General features: G+C 45.4%; 1 protein-coding gene across 4 annotated transcripts in view; it reads left to right on the top strand.

Annotated features, from left to right (window-relative positions):
• The window catches only part of srrm3 (serine/arginine repetitive matrix 3), a 68,778-nt gene that overhangs the window by 24,869 nt on the left and 23,178 nt on the right, over window positions 1–20,731 (top strand). For all 4 annotated transcript variants that reach the window (XM_031857403.1, XM_031857405.1, XM_031857404.1 and 1 more), the window contains exons 2-3: window positions 8,135–8,448; window positions 17,299–17,400. In XM_031857403.1, the coding sequence (XP_031713263.1) occupies window positions 8,147–8,448; window positions 17,299–17,400 (404 nt within the window). In that variant the 5' untranslated portion in view covers window positions 8,135–8,146. The remainder of the gene's footprint in view (window positions 1–8,134; window positions 8,449–17,298; window positions 17,401–20,731) is intronic.

Genomic DNA, 20,731 nt, shown 5'->3' with positions numbered 1-20,731 from the left:
TAACGCTCCGCTACGCCGATCATTTGGGGTCTTGGCTAATTCACTGCCTTGCTAGGAATTTAATTGAAGGTTGATATCAGTTTGCTGACCTCGACCAAAAGAGGAGAAAAGCGACTCGCAGTAACTCCACAGGCCTCGAATGTATAATTATGTTTTAATTACGTAATTGTGTGTGTTCGTAGCCGGCTTGCTAATGTTAACCGCTGTTGGTAGTCCTACATTTAGGAGTCCACTGCTTTTGTTCACTGCGAGGACGGGAGAGCATTGTTGTCTGCAGACACCGGGGATACCGTAAAGCTAGCTGTTTTTTTCCCCCCACATTTTCCATAAAAAAAAGAAATCTGAATTTTTCTGAAATATATCTGGCACTTTTCACAGCAAAATGACTTTGTGCAAATTTGTTGCACCAGCAGTTTAAAATTTAAAGTACTATATTTATGAGGTCATTTCATTGAACTTTTAAGATCACGTTTCCAACATACGGACGAGATTAGGGAGATAATAAAAGAAGATTTGGAATCGATAATCCGACAGGATTCTCTCGAGTCCCGCTCAGTGTTTGCACAGAGGAAGACGTGTAGTGCGTGTGGTGTTCTGACTCAGGCACACAGGCCTGAGCCCAGCTCTCCCCTGCCAGTGACCCCACTAATCGCATCAGAAGCAGTCCTATGCTAATCCCCCCCCCCCCCCCCCCTAGAGACGCTGCACAGGGAAACACGGCTGGAGTTTTAGAAGTCTTAGCAGTGTGAATGCGGTTGTGCCACGAGCTGGCTGGAGCGGATACAAACCTGTCGAGGAGAGATTTTCTTTTTTTTAAAGTCAGTCTGATCCCAGAGGAGCGAAGCGGGACAAACTATTCAAAGCCCTGCTCCGAGGTCGATTGTGTCTACCTCCGGATTGTCAACCCACAGCTGAACTGTTTGCCAGGATGAGCCCAGCTGTCACCTTCTAGACAGCATCTCTGCCTTCCTCTGAGGTGACTCTCAGTATTCTGACTGTGAGGAAAATGGGACAGGGCCGGGTTATTTCTGTCACACTCTGTCTCTGAGGTTGCCAGCGATGTTTTCTCCACCAAAGGCCACAATTTTGCAGCCGCCTTCTCGCCCCACTCCGTATCTCTCTCGTACCACTCATTAGCATGTTGATCTCTACTTGTTCTCATCTGCTTTGCTCCCAATGGTGCATAAAGTGGCTCTTACTAGTAGCTAGTCTTTTGCAGAGCTCTGCGTTTTTTAGGGAAGAGGTGTTTGCTTTAGCTGGAATTCTGTAGCGCAGCAGCATCAACCAAGCTCCTTCTGCTTGAGCCCTCTCTTTACCCCTGGTAGAGTAGAAATCTCGTATTTCCCTCCGAGCTGCAGCAGCTCCCACTGCACCAGCAGAAAAGTAAGTGAAGCACTTTACACTCCCCGCACTCATTCTAACCCCCATGCCTATTAAAGATGAAAAGAGATATTACTTTTAAACCCTTTTAGATGTCATCCCTGCACCTATTTAACAATATATGCACAAAACAATCCTCCTTCCTTCCTGTAAAACAGAATATGAAGTGTGTTTACGTAAGGTATAGTGCCAAATTACCTTGCACAGCAGTTGGATTCCCGTCATGAGATCAGGCGAGAATCTCGTGATCACATATCACACGAAAATCCATCTTGTCAGGCTTCGAGTAATGCGTTTGTTTGTATTTCTTAATTGAAAGAAGAGCAAAAAAAGACTGAAGGCTTTTCTCAATGGAAAAGATGTTTTCGCTCTCCTCCCGACCGGCTTTGGTAAGAGTTTGATTGACAGATGGTTCGTCCAATCACCTGCAAAGTAATTTTTTTGAAAGTGCCTCTCCTTTTCCAAACCGTTACCTTTGTGTGTAACAAACCATCTGGCGGTTCAGGTTGAATACCAACCGATTCCAACCAATAATACCATGGCATCTATCCCATCAATCAACATGCAACTTTGTGTGGAACCACAGTCCCCATTTGATAGCGGCCTAATCAAGTGCAACGGATTTGATTTGAATCCGTCGTGTAACCGTACAACGCTCAAATATTCCGTTTTACTGGGGTATCGGTCACAGTGCAGAAGCTAAAGACGCTCTAACTTCTGTTCCACTGGGACTTTAATAAAGTCAGCTGTGCCTTGGCATAAATCTACCAAATCTGAGCAGCTGATGTGTGAAAATGCATGCCAATGTCTCAACTGAAGTCTGCCTCTCTTGTAGTATTTAGCATGATCTCGCTGTACCAATGCTAAACTGCACGAGCTTTGGTAAACAGCAGCGAATAATGCGTCAAACCTTTTGATCCCCCATTTAAATATTCAAACAAGGCCACTGTGCACGACTGTTCCTTCCTGCTTCTCTATTACCATTCCTCACACCGCCTCGGCTCCTTTTTGTATGCACCTTCCATCCAACTACAATTAAAAAAAGAGAAATAAATAAAAAGAGAAAAAACAAAACAAAAAAAGTTGCTTGTTTCCCAACAGCAATCCAACGTGCCTCGAATGAAGACACAGCTGACCTTGGGAGAGCTAAACACATCCTCTGGGTGCCAAAGTGCTGAAAACAAAACACAAGCTTCCAGCCGAGGGGCAGATTATTGTTTGAGGAAAGCTGTTATGGAAAGAGAGATAGGAGGCAGAGGGAGATGGGGCAACTTTAGTGAGAAAGTCTTCCTTCGACATGTGCACACAAATATATTCCGATCAGCTACATTGGCTTTGAATTTGTTTTGCTGCTGTTGTTTTTTGGGAAGTGTTCCACCCAGGATGTTTCTCCAGCTTCCTTCTGACAGTCTAGGTCAAGCCCCCTGTTACCACTACCCTGCAATCACGGTCGAGGGGCAGCCACCGCTGAGTGAGACGCAATCATCAGAGACTTTGTGCACAACACAGAGTGACCCAGCCTGCAATGAGAGAGGGGCGACGGGTTAGAGAGGGAGAGGGGAGGAGAGAGGGGAGAAGAGTGGCTACAAGGAGACCAGTCCTCTGCCTGTTCCTCTCCAGGTAGAGTGGGATCCATTTAAACAAGCCCAAGATATTCTGAGACTCAAAAAGAGATCGGAGCATGCTGTTGTCTGCGAGTTATTCCACTCTAATTGCAAAGGCAGCTCTATTAACCTATCCATAGATTTTAATTAGGCTTTAACGTAAGAGGCGGAAGATATGATAAGATGGAACAACAATTATTCCTGTGATGAAACTGGATCGTTGCAATCAACAGTAGTGGAACAGCAGTAGCTGAGAGACTTTTGTACCTTCTGTATTGATGTTTTGTCAGTGTTGGATGATGCACAGATCAATATTGGCTGAAAATGGCAATGGACCGATTTTAAGTGGCCGATGCTGATTTTTAGAGAGCAGGGCGGCCGATGACCAATATCTAATGCCGACATCATGTTTTTTATTTATTTTTTGTATCTGATGAAAAACAACAATTCAGTAAATTTAACAATTACATTTTGTTTAAACCTCTATGAATAGAAAATGAATTAACGATGGTTAGTTGAGCCACACTGAGAAGGCTGCCTGGCATCAATCTGTCACTTGCTGAACAAAATCTAATCCCCCTGCTTACAGTCAAGTGCAGATTGCAGTCATCCACCACCTACAATTATAACTTGAGAGATTTACTGCAGAAGGAAAACTCAACATACACAATCTGTTGACTCTCGTCTAGTATCTGCAGTATTTACATTAACAGGCCCATCAAGACTGAATGTACAGATGGCTGCTCATATGTTCCGGACTGAAACAGTCCTGTGTAGATTTGCCATATAAAAAATAAAAACAATCTGCACTATGTTCATATATTCAGATACAGAAAACATACTGTGTAAAGACGGAGATGCACATTCTCTACCAGCTCAGATGGAATTCATGAAGAGCTTATAGTACCAAATCGCAAAACCGCCCCTCGAACGCAGACTGGCCGATCATAGCGTAGCATTGGCCGGCTCTGACCAGGTTCCGACTGGCTCTAATCCATAGAACATCAAAATAACAATACTGATGCTGGTTAGGAAGGAGATGTACGTTTCTAAAATATTATGTTTCTATGTAAAAACCTGTTGGGCTAACATTAGCAGAGCATTTCAATGCTACTCTAGCTACTCAAGGTATACTGAATGTATACGTATGCTGCTTTTGCTTTTTAATAATCGTAACAGTGAATGAAGACTTACCCGGCTTCACAGGAACGGTGTTGTTCCTTATTTTCATTGTCTTCTGTCTGGACCTCCCGGTGGTGTGGTGGGTGACTTTTACACTTTGATCTGTAGGCTTGAGCTTCTATCTTTGTCTTTTTAACCTGTTTTCACTGCTGAATCAGACATGTCCTTCAAACACATTTTGTAGAAGAGTCTGCTTCTCTCTGAAATTGTTTTTCCAAAAAAGAGGTAATATATTTTTTCCGGTAGTGCAGTTAGTGACGGTGTGGGCTCCATAGTAGCCCTGACAGCTTGATGGAGTAGCAGCGAGGGGGTGGGGCTTAGCAATGGATCAATTGACAATGATTGTAATGACATTCATAGGTTCTGATGTGTTGATGCTAATGTTAATGTTTCATCTAGTAATCGGTTTATAGACAGAAATGCTGCATTTCATAACCGACCGTCACGTTTATATTTTTACTGCAATCAATTGGAAACAAGACAAAACTAATTTTGCAGAAAATCTGCCAAATAACATCCATCCCCTACTGTTATATTATTATTATATTATAGTAAGAATATCAGAACTTGAGCTCGTCAAGATTGGTGGCACTAATTCTGGAGCCATGTATTGCACTTTGTCATAAATATAGACACAACAAAAGTTGTGTTTTCTCAGAAAAATGTGTTGCAGCGATAGATTGTAAAGCTAAATAAATGATGTCTTTACAAACAGAAAATCATTGATCTTCTTTCTTTGGGAGCTCCTGAGGTCAACTCTTTGTGTGAATTATCTTCTAATGATTCAGGCAGTTAACTGGTAATCCACCCATTAAATATACAGATGGATTGCAGCTCACAGGAGCTGCAGATTATAGTACAAACAATGTAATTTGCACCTTTTTAATAATGTTTTCAGATACAATCCTCCATGGGAAAAAATAATAATAACAAAATCACCATAATTACACTGTGGCTCTAGTCCAGGCAATCCCCTCTCTAATGTGTCATTAGCCTAACGCAACACTAGATTCCTAATGAGACAAAGATTTTTATTTCACTGCCTGGCCATGGTGAATGTTGTCCCTAGTAATCGAGCTTTAAGTGTGCGATCCATCCACTGTATATCAGATGAGTCTGCCCGGCGTACCAGAGGCATTAACAGATCATGATGCTTGCACGGAAATTGTTGTTTGCATCCGGTCAACAAACCACGGGCCGGGGTTAAGAACAGGAGCCATCTTCTTTCACTCGATGGAGAGAAGGCATGAGCTAATGGCTCTTTCATTTCAGAGCAATCAGCTTCGCTGCTCCAAAAAATACAATATTGAATGTTCAAGTGCACATTATCTCCTTGGGATTTGAAATGCTGACACTTTGCGGCTTAACGACTTCACTTAGCATAATGACTAATTACAAGCAGTGTTTGTTGGGAAGTGACAGTCTTGTACGCCCTCGCAATCACAGCCGAAGAGGTTGGTGCCGCCATTATTACAGTAGCTCCAGATAACCTTCAGTCCCTGCAGAGGACTCGCACGCAATTAATTGTGTGCTCCGCCGCCTTATCAGCTCACTGACAAGTCTCCCTTTCTGCTCAGATTCTTTTTCTTCTTCTTCTATTTTTCACTGTGCAATTAAACGATTTAGACGTCTTAATTTGAAAGGGAACAGATTTTTCCGCGCCCCCCTCTTGGGAACAAAAGGAGTGACTGCGGAATGATGCATTAGTATAATGAGATGGCTCGATATTTACAGCACGGTTTAACACAGACGCAGCTTTTGACTCTCACATCTGGCTTTGCGGAGAATTTCATTTGAGATGGGGGGTCCGATGCCCCCCCCTGCAGATTGTTCAGATGATATCCTCGCTTCATTTAAGCTCACTGCGGCTGAATTTCAAACGAGCTTCTCGGATGCATGCGGAGAAAAACGTGTGTGATTTGAGCGACCCGGCGGCCGAGGCATGATGTCGAAGACAAATGGGATTAGCTGCGGTACTCCCCTCTGGCTGGAAGATCCAGACCTGAGCAGTCCAGCTCAAGCTTTCACAGCCACTGAACCTGGTTTAATTAAAAAAAAAACTGGATGTCAGGAAGCATTGTCTATGTTCTGACATTCCAATTAGCGGAAAACAAGGTCATTTTAATTGACGTCCATCCAACCTCATACAGAGGGCCTTCTCTGTCTACCTGAATGTCATCTTGAAGTCGGAGCTAGAATATTCTACAGACTTGTTTTGTGGCGAGCGTGTGCAGATGAGAGATGGCTGTCTTTGAATATCAAGTGCTGATTTTGTGTGTAATAGATTCAGCGATGGGGCCTCCTGCTGTCCCGCCACCTGTTCTGTCAGTCGAGAGCCGCGTCGCCCGCGCTCACATCCACGGCTCGTTTACCAGCACGCGGCATTTCAAAAACAAGCACATCCCCCTTAACCAGTCAAAGACTTCCAGAACCGGTTACGATAGAGAGAACGCGTCTCTCGCAGCACTCTCTGTGATTAGGGTGAAACGAGTCGGGATGAGATGCGACCAATAAGATCTAGAGGTCTGTCCATCCAGCCTCAGCGTCATCCCGTCTCCGCGCCTCCGTTTTTTTGTGTGACAGTGATGAAGTGCCTCGGCCGGGCTTTTTTTGGCTGCTCGGTGAAAAATGAAGCCATTAGTTGCAGAGGCAGAGGGCCGAGTGCCGAGCAGCCGAGCCTCGTGGGTACGCAAAGGCCTTCTTCTCCTCCTGCATGTTCTACAGTGGCCCTAACGGGACAATCTATCTTAATCAGTCCATGCAGCACTTGTACCAGACAACCTTTCTTTTTTGTTTTTTTTCACCGAAATGACAACCTCATCCTTTTATTAGTACATGAGACAGAAACGCAAAGGTCGAGCGAGTCAAAAACAAAGAATGCATTCAGTGTTGATGCAAAATTTCCATCAATACTTTCCACATTCCTCCCTGTCACCTGTTTTGCTGCGACAGATTTCTCCCAGTCTCTGTGTCCTTAAGCTGCTTAGTGTCCTCCACTCTGATCCTCGGTCACTCTCTCCCCCCTAACCTGCCTTTAGGCACTACTGGGGCTGTTGAGTCATGAAGATGAAGTCGCTGTCGCTGGCGATGCATGTCTACATGTACTGAAAGTGCGTGTGTGTACGGTATGTAGAGTGTTCGTGCTGCTCAGTTCAGGCAGAAACGCTGCAGCCTGTCCAGAGGTATTAACATCTCAGCTCAGTTTGCTGCTCACTCTTCATCCCAACACATGCGAGCGTGACCGCAACGCTCAACACTAACTGTTAAAAGTGGTTGCCATTTTTAGTCACCTTATATTTTGAGTCATTAAGATAGTTTGCAGTTAAACGTCAGCTTGATAATGAAAATATGTATGTTCTGCATGCTTTGCAGTATCATTGTTCATCCAGCTCAAAGATGGCGGGATGCTTTTCCTCCAAAGACATCACAAGTTTCCTTTTTGATTTTAGTTCAGGTTCATCTGGATCTTTGTCAATTTGCATATTTGTTTGTTCGACGGACTTTTCACCCCACAAACAACTTAATTTGCTTCGCCATTTCTCTCTTAAACAGATGCATTGTGTGTGTTGTCTGGTTCGGTTTATGACTATAACTGCAATATTTAAAAATGAATAATGCAGCAAATTTTAAAAATGTATTTATTTTGGGTTATCAGTGTGCAGCTCTGTGGTTACAGGGGTTCAGCAGCCATAAAGGGGCCTTCAGGGGGCCCCACGCAGTCTTCAAAGTGAAAAAAATCTTAATTTTATACAAAATTTTACTGAATGTATGCCATGTGAAGAAGAGTTATTCACTCTCAGCACCATTAACAGTGCATAGAAATCAGTAATACTTTGAAAATCCTCCCAGATGAGAGTTTCTTGGAAAGATTGGACTCTAAATTATCGACATAAAATGAAACTGCCATAATCCACCAGACTACCTAGTGCTCGTCTGACCGTTCCTCTCCATCGTCTGTGTCTCCACAGAGTTCAGTAACCATGTACGATGCGGCGAGGGTGCCGTCTCCTAAGGATGGCGCAAACGGGATGGCCCAACCCGCGGTCCCCGGAGCGGGAGCAGGAACAGCCACCGGATCAGGTGGGCCGACGCCGACCGCAGTGCTGCAAGCTAAAACCGAGGAGGGACAGCCAGGTACGGAGGAAGAGGAGGAGGAGGAAGAGGAGCCCAAAGCAGAGCCAGTCCTGCTGAAAAAGCCACACAGGGAGATTCTGGACCACGAGAGGAAGAGGAGGGTAGAGCTGAAATGTATGGAGCTCCAGGAGATGATGGAGGAGCAGGGGTAAGTGCATGAATGCCATGGGCCTCATCGTTATTTTTATAATGTAACAAATGATGATGTGTAGTGATATCTCCTAAATCTGCAGCTCCCCTCGGCTTTATGGAGCTTCAGCTCGTTTAGCTGTCTTGTATGTAAATTTAAACTCTCTCTGCTCTCATGGTGTCATTTTCAGTATCTGTTTTCAGCAGAATAGCTCTAAAAAAACAAACAAACAGTGCACTACCTGCTCAGCACCAGCAGCAGACAGACACAGTCAGCAGCCAGCTGGTGGACATAGTGGAGCATTTAGCAGCAGAAGAGTCAGCTCTGTTTTTTGGTACCAACTCCTAAGAGAGTGGATATTGGAAATAGATACATTAGTTGTTTTAGGTAAGAATTATTACGCCTTCATCTGAATTAAATTGGAGTTTAAATGATATACCGACACCAACTAAAATAAACAGAATTTTTAACATAGTAATCATAAACGTCAGTCGTTGTGCTCTCACTCCGACAGCAGTCTCAGGGTCTTTATGTAGCTTTCTGTAACGTCACCTGCTGTATAATATTCTCTCTTCTATATTGACCAGCTCCCCACTCACACCAAACCCTTTCTTCATTATCTCTGTCGCAGTACAACACTGATGTCATGGCAGCTGTATTCATAAGTTCCAATTATTGAAAGTCCTCCAACATGACTAATGCTGTTATGTTTTCGTCTGCTGATATCCAACAGCGGGACTCAGAGTGTGAAGTATGTCTTTTTAATCTTTGTGACATATTTGCGAATAGACTTGCCCACAAACGGAGCAGAACAGTTAGTCAAACGTAGCAATTTGGGGGCCATCGATTATGGTAATGATCAAATCTCATCGAGTTGAAACGAGCACTTGATCACCAGTTTGTGCAGTTAAGAGATTTTAATGAATCTGACTTGGAGCACTTGCACTGAGCCTCACAGAGAAAAAAAAATGTATTTTAAGAATATGAAAACTTTCTTGCAGGAAGCCCAATATGTTTTGAGCACAAAAATCAACCAAGCGACTAAGCACTCCGGTCGCAATGGGGATTTGATGTCAAGTGACATTAGCGCTTCCAGTGAAACAGTTGTTTGTCTTTTCTTTACAATTCGGTTATTGGGCAGCTGGTTGGAGTACGCTCTGTGTAGTCGAGCACTTGACATCGACAGCTATGTAACTGTAGGGGCGCTGAGCTCACACGCTACACCAGAACATTACATTCAAAATCTGGAACCTGCCAAAAGTCATTTTTATCCCAATTTTAGGAAGAAGAAGAAAAAGAAAAAAACAAGCCCCATGCAGAGGAGTGTAGCAAACATAAAGGGCTGTTTTTTTTTGTCAGGAAATGGTGCACAGCAGCAGTGTTTCGTTGATATGGCCATCTTTAGCAGCAAGGTATTGACATGAGATGGGATCAGGATGAATACATTGTTAGTAGTTGTGATATACAGTATGACATCTATTGTGACCAACAATGTCATCTTTTATACTCCCTTTAAAAGCGTCTCTGTGTGATGCTTGCATGATGATCATTTTGTGGTGGATGACGTGAAACAAATCTGCCACAAATTAAACCAATGTTGTCAGGTGAAAGGATGCTCTGATCCTGGAGGCAACTGTCTCTTAGAATAAGAAACGGTTCCATATTAGCTGAAGGACTCTACAGGGACCGTTTTGGCAGAGACCTGGTGCTTCCTGCTTGGCCAGCTGCCCCATTTAACATAATTGGCAATGTTCACAATCAGCAAAGCCGGTGAAGGACCACGTCCTTGTCACTGTTCTAGTGGCTCCAGTTTGCTGAAGAAGAAAGAAGAGCTGAACACAAGACTGCTATCCGCACCACAAATCTGGACCATGCAACCGCACATCTCTATATTCAAAGACTTCCAGGTTACAACCATGTATGTCAGAAGTGGACGAAGTCATAGTGACGACACACATTGGTTTGTAGACGACAGTTTCGAAGCCTCGAGTTTGCCATTTTGGCCGTCGCCATTTTCTTTTTTTGCAACCTGAAGTGACACAAGACGGTGGAGCTGAGAACAACATTTTTATGCGACCAAAAAGGTTACAGTTACTTTCATGATCTAAAAACAGTGAGAAAGGTTTAAAGTTCTATGACGAAAACACGGACAACTCCCTGAACGTAAAGGTTGTGGTACCGAACTTTCAATCACAAGATAGCCAATCCCTAAAGTGTCTGTTTTACTCTGAATGGGATAATAATTTACAAAATTAACATCATGCTGTATTGGAGGTAATAATAATGAGGTAATAAATCAAGTGAGGTGTAGGGTCATTCTCACAATCAGACTTCTTTTTGCCACCTGGATTCAAACATGAAGATACATGGAGATTCATACATCAGCGGCAGCCATTTCTGCCTTACAATCTTGTTTATGTCACAGATGCAGCATTACTCAGCCTTGATGTTGCTGCAAAAAGCCAACTCTTGAACTTCTGTAATACTGGCCTCATACTCCAAGTAGTGGTTATTAGGGAGGTTGCCATAGAGACACGGGCCAACCCAGCGTAGCCTGTTTCATTAGCATGATGTGTGTCCTCCAGCACAAAGTTTAGGAAGACCTCAGTGTGTGCTAATGCCAAGGGCCATGCAAATTGTAGTGACTGTAGTTGGCCCGAATCCACAATCTGAAGGCTTCTCTCAGGCTACTCTACACACACACACACACACACACACACACACACACACACACACACAGACATTGCTGCTTCAATAACCACATCTCCCAGGCAAACTCCAGGCTAGCTGAGTCTGTAATTAATGACGAGCTCTGTGATCCTGTGTCGGTGCGGAGAAAATTCACTTTCCCAGTAATACCTCATGACATTTTATTCACATCACATTTGTCATTTGTAGGAAGCCGGCTAATCCTTCATATATTAGGGGAGGGTGATTTAATTGAATGCAGGGCAAGCCAATTAGTGAGATTTTTTTTGCGGGGGTCAAGGCTAGATACGAGAGGTGGCCGGCTCACACTGGAATGCCAGTATGTGGGACCGGCGTTTTTCAAATGTCTTTCTGTTTTAATCATCATCTTTGAGTACAGAGATGAATTAAATATAATGCACCCTGAGAAGGTGGGGATGGATTAGACTTCTCTTCAACTAATTCTTTCACCCGTCCCTCCTTCCCCTGAGCGTGACTGTGCTTGTCAGACAGTGGGGTCTTGTGAAGACACAGGGGTAATGGTGGAGCTACGACAGATTGATAGCTGGAACGGAACCACCGGACTTCCCAAAAAGAAAAAGAAGGGGGAGAACTGCGGCCATCTGTCAAAGTCCTTGGAGTACAGGCGTAGTCGCTCCCGGTTTGAGAGCGATGTAAAAGAGCCATCTTGTGGAACAGTGTAGTGGCAGGCAGCAGCTCGGCTAATGATGACAGAACACAAGGAGACCAGACACCCGCGCTGACCAGCCCCACACACTCGTCAGATGGCGACCCCTCAGCTTGTGAGTGTTAAAGCTCTGGACGGACTCGAGTCATCTCGTTAAGCAACAACAAAAGGAGAGTCTCATCTACCAGCTTGGCTCGGCGCAGCTCCCCGCGCCTCTCCAATTTCTAATGTTCCTCTTTAAATGAGAGCGCGTGAGTGCATGTGTGCAGGATTATGGGATAGAGCGGGGGATGAAACACTGGGATAGAGAGGCAGAGCAATGCCAGGCATTAGACACAATTAAAATGGTGGCTGGGGTCTGTTTTCATTTGTTGTGGATGGAAGCCAGCAGGCTCAGACTACACATCACCCCCGAGTCCCCGTCCTGACTGAGGCCTGTGTGAAGGATTAGGCCGGGGGGCAGGTTGGGAGCCTGCCTCCTGCTCTAACCCTGACAGCATGGCAGACAACCCCCTCCTCCCTTTACACACAGCACCCCCACCAAAACTGGCCATGCCCTTCTCCAGAGATAAGACCATGATAAATAGTCTGCCATGAGTGATGGCCTCACCCCGGGAGCCAATTAGACGGGCTGAGCAATTAAAGCAGTCTGTTCATTTAGCTATCCAAGGCCTGGCAACACCCCCCGAGTCTTCTGAGTGCTCTGCCGCTGCAGGGAACATTGCCCTTTTATGTGTGTTAGATACGCTGTAGGTCCTATACATTTGATCTGTTAGAGTGGCTCTTGGAGGAGATGGTACGGTATAGAACTGAAGCACCGTCAACAACCTCCTGTCGTCCTTCCATCAGAACACACTGCATGTACTGAACATCTCAACGAATGCTCAGTGACTATAAGCAAGGTCGGCCACGATACGATACGATAACACAGCTCAAGGGCCGCTTTGCATGCAAGGGTCCCCATTCTGTCTCAGCGGTGTTTTTCCACACTGATTGAGGCATAAGGTTGGTGTATGATTTGAACTCCCGTTGTGTTGTCGCCTTTTTGCTGCTCTCTAATGAGCTCTCTCCACAGGGCCTCACTCACTCTAATCGGCAGGCTACGTGGGGCTCCCTTTAAACACATGAACCCCATACACGCATCTGTGCAACGCATGGACACACGGACACACACACAGTGTGTGTGCTAGGTCTTTTTAATGTACAACAGAAGGCTGAATAAGACAATTTTAGGCGACCAAAAACTGCACTGAAAACACACTGTGAAAGGGTTAAAGTTCTAAGACACCGTGGTAGAGACCTGTCAATCACATGGTAGCCCCGCCCTAAAGCATACCCAGTTGTATCATCTATTTTACTCTAAATGGACCTTAATTTAGTAAATGAACATCATGGTGTGTTGAAGAAGACTTGAAACCAGCACTTGATACCATCAACTCAATGTTTACTGGGGTAATAAATCAAGTGAGAAGTAGAGTCATTTTCTTATAGACTTCTATACAACTTATTATTACAACCAGAAGAGTCGTCCCCTGATGTGTGTATTAGAAAATGATGAACAATGATGCATTTCTGAATTTGTGTTTTTTACATGTACTTAATGGCACACAAGCAAATGAATGTGAAGACAAAAGAGTCCACGGTAAATTGAGACAGGAAGAAAAAGGAGTCGGGTGCTAAATTGCTGCATTTTGGCTGCTACTGCTGTGGAATTGCTTTAATAACATCTGCAGTGACACTTTCTGAATTGCAAGAGATGTGCGTAGGCTGGATCTTATTAAGAGAGCTGCTCTCAGAGCCTCTAAGGCCAGAGCAAATGACTATCTCTGCTCCGATGGAGGTTTTCCTGCAAGCCAAAGCCTGTGCCATAAGGCGATAAGCCTGTGTCCTATAAGACTGAAAATTGGAGGGAAAGCATCTCGGGGACAATGACCCATTTCATACATTGTCACCGGGGGAGGTCCCAAGCCAATATAGTAGGTTCGTGCGCGACAAAAGAGCTATAAATTCTGTTGTTAGAGAAGATGAGCAATCAGAAAGAGAGGCAGTGGCAGATTGTGGCGCTCCCACCATTGATCTGCTTATACTGTGGGGGAGGTGAAAAGGGCAGCTTTATGTAGTGAGAGAACTCTTTTGTTGCTCTTCGTTCTGTCTGGTCTTTCTAGTACCTGTTATCTAACCAGAAAATCTATGACTGTAGAGAGCATCAATTGAGAATCCTCTCCACTTCTCTTCACTGTGGATCAGTGGGTCGTTTTAATTCTTCCCCTGAAATAGCAACGTGTGGGTGTTCGGGCTTGCCTCCCCATGTTCCCAGCGCCATTCAATCTCGCTAACTACATTGGCATCACTTTGCCTCTGCGCTCTTTGCAGCGGGATTGATGGCTGCAGAGCTTCACGGGCGCACAGCAGCGCCTGGGGACGACTTGTGAGAAGAAAAAAAAAAGGTTCTTCTCGTTCAGACATCAAGTGCGGAACATCGCTGGCAGTCAGGTGGATATGTGCACACACAAACCCACGCATCAACTCGATGACCATCAGCATAAGGATGGTCTCTGGGCCACAACTATTCATTTTCCCGGGATTGGAAGTTAATGGGGGGATCTGTGGGTGCTCGGAGCTGTCTAATTACTCCAATCAAGTTCTTTAATCGTGGTGATTTGTCTTGGCTAGGGTGATCGATGTCCCCTGTCTCTCTCTCCGCTTGACTTTGCATGCTGTGGGCGGTGGGTCTAAATGGCCTTCATCTGGGCTCCGCTTGGCTAACTCTGAACATCCCACCTCACAGACACAAATGAAAACATGCAACATGTTTTTTTTGTTGTATTTTTCTTCATTTTGAATTCAGTGTTACCCGGCCTTGCTGAGAGTGACCGCTCCAATCAGCCCCTTCTGTGCACTGTGTCGCGGTACAGCAGATGGTGTGTTAGGCAGAAAACAGCTACCTTTACAGCTGCAAGAAGTGCTAATTAGATGTGCAGAGGAGTTCCAGTGTGCTCATCCTAATAGCGACTGACAAACATCCAGTATGTGGCCAATTTACACAGCTTGATTCAGAGCTCACCATGGATTTTTGCCTAACTTCACTTTAATGCTGCTCAAAAGTTTGGCGATCACGCACGAAAGACTTTTCTCAGACTTCTTTTGTTCATCGATTTTTTTATCTCTGCAGGCGACTCACCGTTCACCAGCTTCCTGCAGACACTCAGGTGCCGTGGGGGGATTCTCCGGGCTCTTACCTGCAAACCCCAGTCTCATTGTTGAAGCAGCACCACTGCTGGGCCTGCACTCTCTGGCTTCGGTTAGCGAGCTAGACGGATTAACAAACAAACCCGACTTCGCTGGGCTCCATGCCGCGAAGCTGTGCAGAAGCTCAGAATGGAGCAATTCAATGAAGAGAGAGAAGAGGAGGAAATTCGGTATGGCATGTGTCAACAGAAGCTTCAGCTCCACAAGCTCTGACCCCTCTTTTTCTTGCTTTAGCTGGAGTGCCAATAGGGATAAAGGCTGTAAAATCCTCACCATCATCAGCACAATGTGAAGGAGAAAGCCCGACAGCCGAATCGTCTGTTAGGGCAGAGCGGATTCAGCCAGTGTCCTCCCTGAGCCCTCTCACCCTCTTACCTATCGCACACCTTTCCTCGATACACAACAGACAGCTGAGAGCATCGCTCGGACTGCTGTGGAGTTGTTCAGGAAGCAGCTAACGTGCCCCGACAGCTCCTGCAATGTGCACGGAAAGCCATGAATTTAAAGTGTGTGTGTTTGCGGCCTCCATTGTGCTGTTTTGGCGGCTGCCGGGCTGAGAGATTGCCGTACAGCAGGACCTGAATGGTGCTGTCACACCAGCTTGCTTCTTGTCCGTTGGGCCATCTTCCAGCTATTTCAGTCCCTCCTTCGCACTTCTCCTAATCTCATTCTCCGCACTGCCAAAGCGTTGATAGCACCAAATTTAGAATGCACGGTATCGACTGCTATATTTAATCTGAGAACAGCAAACACTCCTCAGACTAATGCCATTTCCACGCTGAAATGAGCCCCCGGTTAATTTACGATCCAGTTTATAGAATTGGTCCTGCCATGAGCCCCAGCTGAGAGAGAATCTGTTGCCAAGTAAGAGCCCGTTTTCCAGCACTGAGTGATGGACAGCTCCCCTGCACCTTCATTGTAAGTGGGGCTGACATATCACATGCTATCACCTATTAAACAGGAAAACAAACTGCAGCAAATTGCAGCACTTCTTGTTTGCTGGGTACTCATGGATGTTGACTCTGGAAGCTGATTCTGATCAGAATCTGAATCAGCTTTATTGGCCATGTATGCGTATACGCCAACAAGGAATTTGACTCGTACGTACACAGAATATACAAATAAACAAAAAATAAGGACAACAAAGTAGAACAGAGGTCAGCATAAACATTTAACTACTATGTACAAATATAAATATAGATAGAAAAGTATATATATGAACATAAAAAACAACAACAATGACAATGAAATGGAGGTAATAGTGCAGTATGACTGATTAAGTGCTCATCAGAGTGACGGCCAGCTGCTTTATGCCGGGCACCCCTCACACATGCTTCTTGTTGCTACACCTAATACGAACAGCACAGTCTATTATAAATGGCCGAGGCTTCCAGTCAGTCTAACTCTGTGATGTCTGGCTCTTGGCTACACTTTCACAGCTTCATTAATCCCCTCCCTTCTCTCACTGCGTGTTTCTCTGCCTGTGTAGCTCATTACAGCCCATTACCACAACCAGAGCAGAATGTGGAGATGGTTTGAATGCACCAGGAGTTCGGCTCGGTGTACAGCTCACTAAAGGTGCTGAGCTGTCAGTGGCGGGCCTGTGGTAAGAGGCTACTTGTGTTATTCACAAACTGGGAGGACAGGAGCCTGAAGCTGTATGGCATGGAATATTTGGGGAGAGTTTGATTCATTCATTATCTACTGCACCAAATGATACCACAATGAAATGAAAGCATCGTTTTGATGCTTCTTTTGTTGCGCCCACTGACTGATGCAATGCATCTGAAATAAATGGAGAGAAAAAACGAGATATTCCCAATTAGAAATCTACAACGTGGCACAGACAGTAATTGCTTTCCCGCTGCAGCAGTCTGCAGTTTTCTGTCTGTCAGCTTGCTGAAAGCTCCTCACATCTGCCCCAAAGTTACTCTCAACTCAGCGCTTTGCTTACAGAATATATTACGACATGCAGTCCGGGGCCTGAGCAACGGAACCCGCCGGGGTCGTGAGAGGTTGACAGTGAGTCATCAGAATATACATCCCTTGGCTGTTTGTCCATAGATGACGGCGTTTGCCATTTGTCGGACTCGGGCATCTGGCGGTTGTGACGGATGACTGTCCGCTCGGCCAGCGCCCCCCCCCCGCTGCATTCAAAGCTGCTGTTGAAAAGCTGCCGCTTCACTTTGTTCGTCGCATGAGTATGCCTCTACTAACTGCTGTGTCTTCATGTCCATCCGCAGGTACACAGAAGAAGAGATTCGACAGAAAGTGAGCACATTCAGACAAATGCTGATGGACAAGGAGGGCGTCATCACCAGAGAGGGCTCACACACACAACCAGTGTAAGTTACCGTACATCGGTAGTAATGTTGCAGCTGATAAAACATGATCTTCTGTCTTTGAGCCCCACCTTCGAAAAAAGAAAGGAAAAAAAAAAAAGCAGAGTGGAAATCAATAGTAGGAACAGAACAGGAGGTGACAATACAATACAATTCAAGTCAGGAACACACCATATGCCACGGTTTTCTTTAGAAGTCGAAGGTTGCGCATGCAATGGGATGAGGGAGGCCCAGAGGAAAATGCAGTTTGTTTGAAGTGTCAAGCTTCGTGAGGATCATGAAGTAAAAATAACCCGCAACATCAGTCAAGCTTCATGCGGCACTGCACATAATAATCTACTCGTCCATGTTGTTGAGCTTGTAGTCTATCGGTTTACACTCCGTCACTTCTGCACCGTGGAACGTTTGGCAACTAGCTGTTCCTGTTCGCACGGTACAGACAAGAAAGAGCCAAGGAGAAGACTGAATCTAATGATTATGAGTCACAAGGAGCACTTGATTTCTAAACGGCTGTTTGGACAATTTCAGTACATCGTTGATGGACAGAATAGATACAGTAGTAAAGAATTATGCTGATTGTAGTACTGTGTGTATGACGTCGGTGTGTTTTGTTTGTTATGACTGAGATGAGAAGAAGTGGTGGTACGTAAATTGTGTCAAGCAGGTGACAGGTCATTAATCAATTACAGTAAATGAATCTAATGAAACCAAACATCCATAAACATCAAACACTGTACAAGCAGAAATTGAGGTTATGAGAAATGGCCTGCCTGATAGTGTCTTCAGGCGGTGGGTTCCAATATAATACGGTCCGTAATTACAAAGGTGCAATCCAATTTAATTTGAGTCCTGATTATGCCTCCCTGAATACACAGGGAATGGTTAAACCCCGATGCTTTGAAAATAATCAGGAGCATTTTAAAGTCTATTCTAAACTCTGCTGGAAGCCATTGACGCGAAGATTGGCACGATAATTGTCAATTTGCTTGGCGCTAAGCCTCGCTCTAGCTCTGAGCACGGTGTGGTATGGAGAGTGTCTCCAGCATAGATGGAATTAAAGGAACCAAAAAATGAATGACTGCGGGTGCGGTCTCCGTCCAGATCGCGGACAGACGCGCAGACTCACGGAGGCCACTGCTGCGGCCGTCGGAAAAACATGAGAAACAGCAGGAGCAGCAGCGGGATGTAGGCGGGGTGGCCCTCCTGAGTGAGTCCATCATGCTGTATCTGTGAGTGATGGAGAGAGGCGGTGTGGTGGCGGCGACGTGACCCGCTGTCTGTGAACTAATGACTGGTAATGACACCGATGCTTCCCGTCTCACAGACTAGACTAATGACTCTCCCTCCTCTGCACCTCAGCCGGTGTCTGACATTTAACCAGACCACGCTGAAATCAGGAGGGAGCTGCAGAGGACGGCGATGCGCCGCAGGACGAATGCAATAACCTTAATTTAATCATTTGGGGCCCAGGGAAAGTTGACGACGAAGACACAGAAAGCTTGTGTTTGTTTTTGCTTTTCGTGTTAGTTCGCTCTCAAGGGCGCTCCTCAGACTGGTCTTTGGGATTTCAGAGCTTTCCACACAAGTGCTGCAACTTTCCATCCCCAGAAAGGCCTTGATGTGGAAAATTGAAGGTTGTAATTTGCAGGGTTGTTATCCTCCCCCACTCCCCCTCATACTCAACACTCCCCCAGGCCCTACACACACACACACACACACACACACACACACACACACACTCACACACACAGGCAATTCTTTCTGAAGTAAACCACGTCCCTCTGCCCACCAATGTGACTTTATTTTTGAAGTGCCTATACTCCCCTGAAGCATTTTGGGTATCATGCCTTGATCAACCGGTGGATTGGCCTCAGGGTAAAATGGTGCTATAGGCCCCCTGATACTCACTGTCACCAGCAATACGCAGATCAACCACCCCCCGCATTAATAGGTAATATGGCAGGGGACCCTCACATAACTAGGGCCCTCAAGGGCCCAAGTGACCGTGTTAAACAGCCAACAGTATGGACGGATATGATGCTGGTGATCTCATCTCACATTAGTGGCGAGGTTGTTTCACTGCTCTCTAGGTCTCTGAAGCTCCTGGTTTGTTTCTGGGCCACAGTAATAGCGACGCTAATGGATGCCTGGCCACCACTTTGATCCAGACTGGAATGTCTTAACACGACCCGGTCTCACTCCCAACTCATCTGATACAGACGTACGGAGGTTGCTCAACAACTATTGGATGGATTGCCATTAATGATTCTACATTGTCAGTCCTTAGAAGATGAAATCGACTGCTCCACCATGAGGTTTTTAGTGAAATATCTGTCTCATTAGTTGCCATGTAATTTTGTACTGACATTCGTGGTTTCCAGAGTTTTGGGGATCCTCAGATTTTTGCCCTGAAATTGTGTGCACACATTCATGCCCCTTCAGGACGAATTGTAATAACGTTGGTGTGATCCTCTGAGTATTTTTCTCGCACCAGAGGTCAAAATCCAATTTCATTTTTACTTTGGTTTATGATACAAATACATGCGCGGGTAATGACATTCCCATCGGCCTCGGCTGCACTTTGTGTTTAGTGCTGTGGAGCACTGAAATTTGATATTTTTAAAATCTGAAAGTGTCTGTGAAATGCATGAACAAAGAACGTTTTATTCACTAAAGAAACCCCACATGACTTTACACATCTCTATTAGCTGCGTGTATCCTACTGTTTATTTTGTGACAAGGTGCAGTTAATCTCATCAACTTCAAGCCAAAAGACATATATGGAGATATAGATTCAGATAATAGACATACTGGTAGATATGTAGATTTGCTAAATGAAAGGAGGCTCCAACACAACCTCTAATATACTGCTGCCTTCAGTCGGTTTGACTCTGCTCAGCTGGGAGGTTTGATTCAGATGCCATCTTTTCCACAGAGGCCATTACTATTGACAGGCTATAGGCCCCTCGGCTGTAGCTTAATACTCTTACACACGAGCAGTAAACAGCCAGCAGGATGAGCTAGCTCATAACTCTGTTTACCGATGTCCCACATTGATTTCCTGCAGAATGGATGTGAGGAGAAGGGGCGAGAGGAGGGATGCGGCACGTAGAGCTTCTCAAAGCCGTTCAGTAACCGAGTGGGATCAATGGGGGAAGCTGACCCTGGGTCTGGCTATCGCCCGAGACCGACGTTTCTTCATTAGCAAACAGAATTGTTCAAGAAGAAAATGGATCTAGCGTTCGACTGTTGCAGCCAGAACATCAAGGTCACCCCCCCCCCCCCCCCCCCCCCCCCCCCCCCCACACCCGCCCCCACCCACACCCCCCCCCCC

This window comes from Anarrhichthys ocellatus, unplaced genomic scaffold (assembly GCF_004355925.1).
Source record: "Anarrhichthys ocellatus isolate YVR2014 unplaced genomic scaffold, GSC_Weel_1.0 scaffold18, whole genome shotgun sequence".
NCBI classification, from domain to species: Eukaryota; Metazoa; Chordata; class Actinopteri; order Perciformes; family Anarhichadidae; genus Anarrhichthys; species Anarrhichthys ocellatus.
This window is presented reverse-complemented; position numbering and strand designations above follow the sequence as displayed.